Below are 9,385 nucleotides of genomic sequence, written 5' to 3'. Positions count from 1 at the left end.
GCACATCTCTCCCCGCTGCAGCCAAAAGCGGGCGCCACCCTCAGATCCGCCCAACGCCGCGGGAGAGCCCACGCTTACTCCAGACCAGCCTTGCCGCGGGGCAGATCCCGCGCCCTGGGGCCAGCAGGGCAGGGGGCATCTCGCCTGCTCTGCCCCGAGCCGTCGGCGCAGCCCCAAGCGCAGCCCAGGCGAGGATGGCACGCGGTCCTCACGCGGGCAGCCCCGGGGGCACCGAGCGCCATCCCGGCGCCACCTGGGCGACAGCGATCCCCTGTCCCCGGGGCTGAGCTGCCCAAACGGCGGTGCCCTGCGCGGCCCGAGTGCGGCGCGGTGATTGCAGACCGGTCCGGCGGCCCCCCGCCGAGCCGGCGCGCTGCCCCGCTCCCCCGGCTGCTAAATCCAGGCATCCCTCTGCCTGCTCCCAGAATGTGCGGAGGAGAAGTTAAAGTGGGATTGGGGGTGGGAGGAACTTTTTTTTCCCCCTTCTTTTCTTTTTAAACATTTCCTCTTTCACGCAGGGTTATTCACCGGGGAAAGACAGGCGGGTGAGTCACGCTGGTGGGAGCGGGGAGCTGAGCGGGTCTCTGCGGCGGGCGCACATGCCCCGTGTGGGCAGGGGGGGCAGGCCGGCCCCGAGGCCGGGCTGGGGGCCTCCTGCCCTTGCCCACCACCCCAAGCCCGCGGTGACGCGCGGCGGTGGGGCGACACCGTCACAGCCGTGCTGGGAGCGACGCTGCAATGTGACAAGCGCCACGAGGCTGCGACCTCACGCGAGCTTCGACATAAGGGGAGCCGCGGTCCCGTCCAGCCCCGGCAAGAGCTCTTGCCTCGCAGGTGGCGAAATGTCCCTGTGCCCACCGGGCTGAGGGATGGAGCGCCTCCGCCCATGCGCTGCTTAACGTCACCGTTGGGGCCTCCGGTTCTGAAGGGCAGAGGCACATTTGGGATGGGATCGAAGCTATCATGTTGCAAGAAACACCGCGTAGCACACAGCTGGAAAGCCGGTTTCTAGAGGTAAGAGGGGCAGAGGGGGAAGGACAAAGGAGTTATAGGTGTGAAAAATGTTAGGCAGAGAAAATATGGTGCCCTTCAGCGCCTTCTCTAGTCACGTCTCGACATCTGGAGAAACAAGACTGGATTCTCTCTCTGACACGAGTGGGGAAACTGAGGCAGGGAGCAAGTCTGACCAGGCTTTTTTATTTTTGGTGCCTCCTCATAGCTAGAGTCTGTACACAGGTGTCTGGAGATGGGACCTATTTTTCATGTGGATGGAGACCAGCTCCTGCCGTGATACTCTCAGCTGCAGCCCTGAGCACCAGGCGTTTTATTGATCTCGCTGGATCCAGCTGTTTCACTTTGAAAGCTGGACTGCCCTAATTTGCAAGCAGGTGGGACTAAGGAAGAAATCAGCCCTCCTAGTTCAGTATTTATTCACCAGCTGAGTACCCTGCTCTCCCCCCTCCCCAAAGAGCCCTTACAGGCAGGAGCTCTGCTGAAAATCCTTTCATCCCAGAAGCAGGGGAACCTCCAGGAGCCAGGACTGAAACACCAGTCCCTTGCATGCAGCACCTTGCACATCCCTGGAATTTCCCAGGCCTGTAGCACCCATGTGTGGTGCTCAATATGAAGTTACTCAAGTGTGATCTGTGGTGGCTGCCCCATGTGGACTGGATGCCTGTAAATGTGGCTTTGGGCAGCCCTGTTCCCCACTAAGTGTACAAATAGCGCTTGCAAATCCATGTCCGGCTCCAAGGAGGGTTGTAGTCTCCCTGCAGCTGCTTGCTTTTTTTCCCCGTTCCCCCTCTTCCCCTACCCCAGTCCTGTTGCCCTCATCAGCTGCACTGGGCTGATCTGGGGGGTGTAGTGGAGCTTGAAGGTCTTGGTTCAGTTCAAAGTGGAAATTGCCCAATCTCTCCTCTCAACCCAGCAGGGCAGGAAGCAAAGCCCTGTGCCTGGAAGGAGCAGAACCCAAAATATTTGGAGCCCTACACCTGTAATCCCTCCCTTCTCCTGCACTCCCTGCTTGCAGCACCATCCCTTTATCATTGTGCCTCTGTGCAGAGGAGCAGAAACATGAAACTATTGAGGAAAAAAAGGCATGCAGAAAAGCGCTGTAGAAAACCAGAGCAAATTAAGCAGAGCTCTGATCTGCTTGGGTTTGTGCTTGCCAAAAATGCACCATGCATCTTAATTCGCTCTGCTGTTCAGCTCGCGCTCACTGCTCTCCTGATGCCTTTTCGGCGCTCTGAGCTCAGCCTTTTCAACACTTCATTCTTCCTCTTTCAGTGTTTTTTTTTTTTTTTTTTTTGCATGTCTGATTGCAGAATCTGCTGCAGAAGGGGAAAGTGAGGGAAGGGAGTATGGGAGCCCCAGCCCTCGGTGCTCTGGTTGCACTTCTCAGCCAGACGACTGAGTCCCTGTTGCAATTTTGCGGGGTGTGTGTGTGTGTGTGTGTGTGTGCATGTGTCTTTTCTAGAAAGTCCTTCCTGGGTGCTCTCCAATCGCTTTTTTCCCACCCAGCCATCTGATTTGCCTCTCACTAGAATCCTCTAAAAAAAAATGTATATATTTTTTAAATCGCTGTAATCCACACCACCTTTTATTCTCCTCCAGTTCAGTTTAATCTTTTTCCTCCTCTCCACCCTTCTGTCTGTCCGGATTTCAGAGGGGGGGAGGAAAAAAACCCACCCAACAACCAGGCAAAAAGCGGCATCGTCCTCCTCCAAAAACCAAAAGAGCCGGAGAAAGCAGGAGCAGAGCCAGAGCCCCTCGGCTCTCCCCCAGCACAAATTTAACCCCAGCTGCAACTTTCCCTCTTCGGGCTGGGCTGCGGGGGTGGGTTTTCCCCCTTTCCCCCCTCTCCCCTGGATTTATTTTGGTGGCGAGGGAGGGGGTGGGGAATCCTTTTTATTGCAGCGAGGGAAGCGCGCAGAGCCGGGCTTGCTTTGCGAGCCTTCCTCCTCCTCCTCCTCTTCCTCCTCCCCTGCTTTTTTTTTTTTTTTTTTTTTTTTTTTTTTTTTTGCCCGCTGCAGCAGGGCTGGCCAGGCCGGGGGGAGGGAAGCGATGGGAAGGGAAGGTTGCCCCCTCCTCTCCCCAGCCTCCTCTCCCTCTGTGTGTTTTTTTTGCAGGTGTGTCAATTTTAATTCTGCCCAGTAGGTGGGACTTGGTGACTTTCGCACCGTTTTTGTTATTTATTTATTTCCCCTGGCTGCCTCCCCAGCCGCTGTTGCAATCCTCCGGAGCGGCTGGCGGGGAGCGCCTGAGCCCGGGCGCCGGGCGCACGCAGCCCGGCCAGTATGCATCTCCGCCCGCTACCGTAGGGGGAATTACAGCTTCTCCTCACCAGCTGCCAGCATGATTTCATCTGCTGGAGGATTTTTGCATCTGATCGCTTGAGGTTTTGTGTTTTTTTTTTTTTTTTCCTCCCTCTGTCTTTGTTTCCTTCCCCCTTTCCCCCCCTCCCCTCCCTCCATCCCCCCTTTCCTCCTCCTCCTCTTTTTTAGAAGCAGCAATCGGAGATGGATGTCTCTCTTTGCCCTACCAAGTGCACTTTCTGGAGGGTATTTTTGCTCTGGAGCATTTGGGGAGACTATCTGCTTTCGGTGCTGGCTTGCCCTGCTAATTGTCTTTGCAGCAAGACAGACATCAATTGCAAGAAGCCGGATGATGGGAACCTCTTCCCTCTCTTGGAAGGGCAGGATTCAGGCAGCAGCAATGGCAACACAAGCATCAATATCACGGACATCTCAAGGAACATCACTTCAATGTAAGTGGGCTCCCCCTGGCTCTCCCAGTGGGTGCCTTTCCCTCCCGGAGGCAGGGTGCTGCCTGGGTGCGTGTTTGCAAGCAGAGCAGCCTGCGCGGAGGTTCAGGTGCCCTCAGCATTGCTGTGCTTCCTGGCATTGCTCGCCCTCAGCTCAGCCTTGTTTGTCGTGCAAAGGATGCAGACTGGGTTTTTCCTCTACCCCATCGGAGAAAAGAAAAAAAAAAAAGCCCAGCAACAGTTTGGCCAAGGCTTGCGAGAAATAAAGTAAATGAGATTTAATTCCTTAGCAGGAGAGCGCAGCAGGCAAAGATGCTAAAGCTGCTGTTTCCTTTAACTATTTGCTTCTGCAAAGGGAGGGGGGAGAACACCACATCCACACACATCCACATATACCCAAATTGGGCAAGAAAAACGAGTTCTGAACTGCTTGCTCTTTTTTGAGACTTTGGATCTGATTAGAATGCCATTTTTTCATCCCCACACGGAAAATCCTCCCTTCTCTGCCCTGGCTGAGTGTATCTGGGAATCTGCGGTTTCTGCTTTTTAAGAGGGGAGGGAAAAATAGGACAGTGAGAGATGTCCCTTAAGTAGCTTATTTAACTCTCATTGTTATAATTTTGCAACTCACTCTGGTACTGAGCTGGGATTTGTGTGTTTTCATCTCAGGGTGGTGGTGGTGGGGAGAAGAACCGGAGCAGGGAGATATTTTTAGTTGAGCACTTTGCGTTTGTTTGCATGCTTGTTTATCTGGAAAATCAACTTGAAGTTGCATTATCCTTGTTTGGAGATGCAGTTAGCAAAGCTCATGTTAATCTCATCAGCGTAGAGTTGAGAAAGGAATATATTTCCTCCTCCTGAATCCATCATGCTGGGGTGTGTGTGTGTGTGAGAGAGGGAGAGAGAGAGAAAAAATCCTCATCATTTCCAATCTCTGCTCTCTATTTTCCAGTACGTTTTTGGGTGAGATGAACTCTGAGCCATTTCATTATTCTAATGCTAATTGAAATGTGAGCATTTAGGGAAATGTAGCCCCCTGAGCAAGTTGCCAGTGGGAGTTCAGCAGAGAAGAGGTGGAATCCTTTATTCTGGCAGTTAAATGCAGCAAGGTTTGAAATGAGTAATGGAGGGTTATTTATTTATTTTTCACCTCGATTGCACAGTTGCATGGAGGAAGAGTGCTTTTCTGGGTCTTTTCCTGAGGCTGTTTTATTTGGTCACAGTGCAATTGCAGCATAGCCATGGAGTAATTGCAGTGGCTCTTTCGCAGCTTTGCTTGTCACCCTTGCCGGGTAAAGACGACTGGATCTGCTTTCCCCAGTTGCATACAGGTTCATGCAGTGCCCAGGCAGATTTTCAGCAAATGCTACTGACCCTGTTCCCCAGCTTTGCCTTGCCAGCAAACCTGCTCTGCAAACCCAGCAGGAACGGGGAAAGTAAATATGAAACTACTGTAATGCTCCGCTTCCAAATGCCCCATATTTATTTTACGTCGCCAGTGCTGGAGTATTTTTTTTTTTTCTTTTTCCTGCGATGCCGGAGGGACGTGGGTGATGCTAGGAAAGTCGGAGGAACTCGTGTTTTTTCCTGTGCTTGCTGTTTGTTGTGGTTTTGTTTTAACCCTTTGTTGTACTGAGAGTGTAGGGAAGGCTGTGAAAGGTTCAGAAGCAGCAGCATGAGTGTGTGTTTTCAGATACACACACATATCTGACCTGTTGGGAGGGATACGATTATGTGAGCCCTTTGTATCCAGAAAATGTCTTTACTGCTTTGAAATTGAAAAATGGTGATAAGCAGTCAGAAAAAAAGGGGGGGGGGGAGAAGACCTTCTCAACTCCAGAAACAGAGGTGTTGGATAATTTTTACAAGGAAAGATTCTCTTAAGTTGGGGAACAAGGAGAGGGTGTCAGTTTTTGCTGGATGCTATATGCATCTCTGTTCCTCCTGGAGTAAAGTGCTTTCACTGCCCGTCTGTGCCCCACACCTACCTTGCCAAAAGGCAAGGTGGGCACCAGACCAAGGTGACCTCCTAAACGCCATGAGGGATTGAGACTGAATGTGAGCGAAAACTTTCCCGTGGAGGTTCGTAGGGGGCGTTTTGGGTGGCAAGGCCAGGGAGGAACTGCTCCCTAGCAAGGGAAGGTGGCTCTGCCATCCGAGCCAGGCTTGAACCAGTGTTCGTGCTTTTGCACAGGGGCTAGGGCAGGTGGCCTCAGGTCCTGCACCCTCCAGGCTCGATCTCAGGCCTCTCCTTGCTGGACTGACCTCGCAGGTGCTGGGGTGAGGGGTGTGCTGAAGCCCGCCCTGGCTGCTGATGAATCACGCCTGACACCCGGGTCTGAATCACCTCCACGCTGAACAGCGCTTCCTCCTACTTGCCAAGCTCACCGGGGGCTTTGCTTCGTTAGGCAGCTTGCCTCGTTTGTGGACGGTGAGTGGGCAAAGGTGCCTTTGCCTTGGGCTGGAGGACGAGTAGGGACATCTCTCCCTGCGTCTCCCATCAGGACCTGCCTGGGGCCCTGGGAGGAGGTGGTGGTCCCTGCTCCCAAAACGTGCTCTCTCCCTGGCTGCAGAAGAGGATGAGGGAAAGCGAAGGTGGGACATATGGCGCTGAAACCCCTGGAGGCTAAATGGGGCCGCCTCTGTGTCCAAAAGTCGAGCTCCGCACGGAGAGCGCTACCTGCCTTGGTGGCCATCACTGGGCTGGGTGGTGCTGAGGAAAGCTGTTGGGTCTGCGAGGAAAGTAGGGAAGGAGAGCAGGGCAACAGAGAAGGAGCCAAGAGCCTGCTTGGTGGGCCCAATCATCTTGCCCAAATCCAAGGGGAGAGACCCGCAAATCCCTCCAGGGCAGGCCACTCCATCTGGGAAGGTCTCCAGTTTGTGCTGTCTTGGTGTAAGCCACTGGGTGCCTCATGCCATCCAGCAGGTATTAGAGCGGTGTTCCTCTGAGGCAGGTGTGGGGAGAGGAAGAGACCTGCCCACAGTGAGTGTCGGGGAGGGCAAGGCCTGCCGGCACCCTCAGTGCGGGGCCTGGCAAATATGGAGGCTGGAGACTGCTGGCTGAGCAGGCCGTGAGCTGCTGCTTTGGTCCTGCCTGTGCCCCAGGCCTCCCGCCGTGCTTCTCTGCACTCGGCCTTGTCATCCATCTCAGGGGCTGGCTGGAGCCTATCCGTTGAGCAACGCTCTGCTTTGGAGGGTGTTACTCTTCCCACTGGATAAATAGGGGAGTCACCCGTCGGGAAGGACCGGAACTTGGACACCTCCTCTTGGGTACAGGCACTTGAGAAGCCGTTTGCTGGGAGGATGCCTGCCTGGGCACCTGGCTTCCCCTGCCTTGCTCTCACCTGGTGGAGTCGAGGAGAGGGAAGGGTGGACAAGCTGGCCCTAGCGGTGGTGCTTTGCTCTCTTATGGCACCAAAGCTCCCTGGGCCCCGTTCGGCACTGGCTTGAGCCGTACCCTGGGCTCTTTGGGGTGGGAGCACGTTTGTGCCTCCCTGGGAGCGCTGGCGTTGTGGCAGTAGCAGCTGTGCGGCCCCCAGAGCCAAGTGTCTCTGTGAGCCTTGAGCTGGCCACCCCGCAGCCTGTCGCTGCTGTGAAGTGCTGTAGTCCTTTTGCCACCTCCGCCGGACACTGTCATCTCTGTGCCTTCGCTGCAGGTCTGGGAGGTTCCCAAAGGGGCGGCACTGCACTGTCGTGGGGCAGGGCGGGTTGAGCCAGTGAGGGTGGTGGGGAAGGGATGTCTCAAAACCTTTGTGTGAATCCAGGCAGCAAAAGGTTAACAGAGAAGCATGGAAAGGGCAGGAGGTTCCTGCCCTGAGATGGAGGAGATTGGGTTGGCTGGCGTCACCCTGCCCTTCCCCAGCATAGCCAGTAACATATCCAGTTTTGGATTGTATCTCCAGGGATGTGGCTCTGGACACAGGGATGCTCCTGCAATCTGCTGAGGGTCCCGTCTAGCAGAGAGGCTGGGCTGGGCCCCAGCGGGGATCATGCTGCTGGACTGCAGCCTCCCAATTTGGGGAGAGCTGGACCAGCTGGCCATGGAACTGGGACAGGTTTGCAGTGTTGATTTTCTTTGTGCAGTGGGTTGTCCTGGTGGCCTTTGCTCGGTCCCCAGCCAGGTGTGACTTGGCAAGGGGACGCTCAAGCTTCCCTTAACCCAGATATTACCTCTGGATGTGAAGTCAGTGCCCCAGCTTGCTCCAGGTGTTGGGAGCCTCTGTGCTGGTGTGTTTGAGTAGTATTCCTGCTATCTAACTTCAGCTGCTGAATGAGGAGGCCAGGTCCTATTGGGTGGACATCTATGGGAGCATGAGTTGGGCTCCACACTCTGCAAGACCTCTGGAGGAGCATCTCTCTAGACTGGAGGGGAAGCATAGGGAGAATAGCCTTTTACCCTTGATGTCCACAGTCCTCCAACACAAAAACCCTCCTGACCCCCAGGAACTGACAGGAGGATCCATGCCCCAAGCAGCTTGGCCATTCGTGACTTTGGCTCCCCGTTCCCCCTAAACGATGCTGACTGGGACGACGTGGGCTTGTGTCTGGCCTTGGGCTATGGCTGCGCGTGCGGGGGGGCCAGGCTCGCCTGTGCTGCCGCGTGTCTCAGTGCCAGCAGGCCCTGGGGTGCCACGTGCTGAAGGCGGGTCGGGGAGTTACCCTTCTGGCAGTGTGGGAAGCGTTTGCGTGCTCCAGCACAGCGCGATGCGCGTGGGGAAGGACGGACGGAGGAGTTTGCCATCTGGGCCTCCCTACTTCTCAGCTGTTGCTATGACACTGCAGAGATGCTGCCAGGAAAGCGGCAGTGGCCTGCGCTTGTCACCCCTGGGCTCCCTGTAGGTAGGGAGATGCCCCTGAGATATCAAGTCCAGCTGCCTTGATCCTGTATCCAGTCCCACCAGAGGGAAACGGTAAAATATCCCCCGATGGATGGATTTGCAATGTTTGCAAGGGCAGCTTGTGGGTGCCTGCTGCCAGGTGAGATGAATTCGGAACAACCCAGTAGGAGTCAGGTCATCTCAGAGCAATGCAGGATGTGGGATTTTGCAGCCTCACAACTTGCAGGGCCGAGGAGAAGCATCTCTCCTGGGTTTTTCCCCTGTGGGCAAGAAGGGCAGCCCCATCACTGGCTGACGCGGTACTGTCACACCAGCCCTGGAGGCGTCCGCCGCTCCTGGAGGCGAATGTACTCCATCCTGCGGGACGTGGGCCTGGCAGGGGGTGGGAGAGCCGCGTCAGAGCAGAACGGCCTTGAGCTGTGGGGGGTGAGTGGCAGCTTCAGCTCCCACTCGCTGCGCGGGAGCCAGGAGCACGTGGTGACGGGGGAAGAGAAGGGGGCTCTGGAGGAGTGGGCTGCTGGCGAGGGAGGGCAGGGCAGCAGCACCTGTTTGCTGCTGGCATGGAGGAAAGGTGAGGTGCTGGTGATGCCTGCACCTGGGAAGGAAGGACAGGCATCTGCCTAGGAGGAGAAATTGGGCTGATGGCCTGAAAAGCCACAGAGGGGCACCTGCAATGCTCGAGTTGGTGACTGCTTTGCCTCGGACAACAGGGCACAAACTTTGCCCTCTGAATCAGCCCTCTCTGTCCTCCCTCCCTTTCTGCTGTGCTGGCCCTTGAGCCCTC

At 55.6% G+C, this 9,385-nt stretch overlaps 1 protein-coding gene across 3 annotated transcripts in view; it reads left to right on the top strand.

The window, feature by feature from the left end:
* The first annotated feature begins 3,291 nt into the window (after nucleotides 1-3,291).
* Nucleotides 3,292-9,385, top strand: part of NTRK3 (neurotrophic receptor tyrosine kinase 3) — a 239,408-nt gene continuing 233,314 nt past the window's right edge. For 2 of the 3 annotated variants that reach the window (XM_013958611.2, XM_013958628.2), the window contains exon 1: nucleotides 3,480-3,766. In XM_013958611.2, coding sequence (XP_013814065.1) covers nucleotides 3,519-3,766 — 248 coding nt within the window. In that variant the 5' untranslated portion in view covers nucleotides 3,480-3,518. Of the gene's footprint in view, nucleotides 3,398-3,479; nucleotides 3,767-9,385 lie in introns of those variants that run through there. The other variant, XM_067305558.1, reaches the window with a different exon arrangement.

Source organism: Apteryx mantelli, chromosome 15, assembly GCF_036417845.1.
Source record: "Apteryx mantelli isolate bAptMan1 chromosome 15, bAptMan1.hap1, whole genome shotgun sequence".
Taxonomy (NCBI): Eukaryota; Metazoa; Chordata; class Aves; order Apterygiformes; family Apterygidae; genus Apteryx; species Apteryx mantelli.
This window is presented reverse-complemented; position numbering and strand designations above follow the sequence as displayed.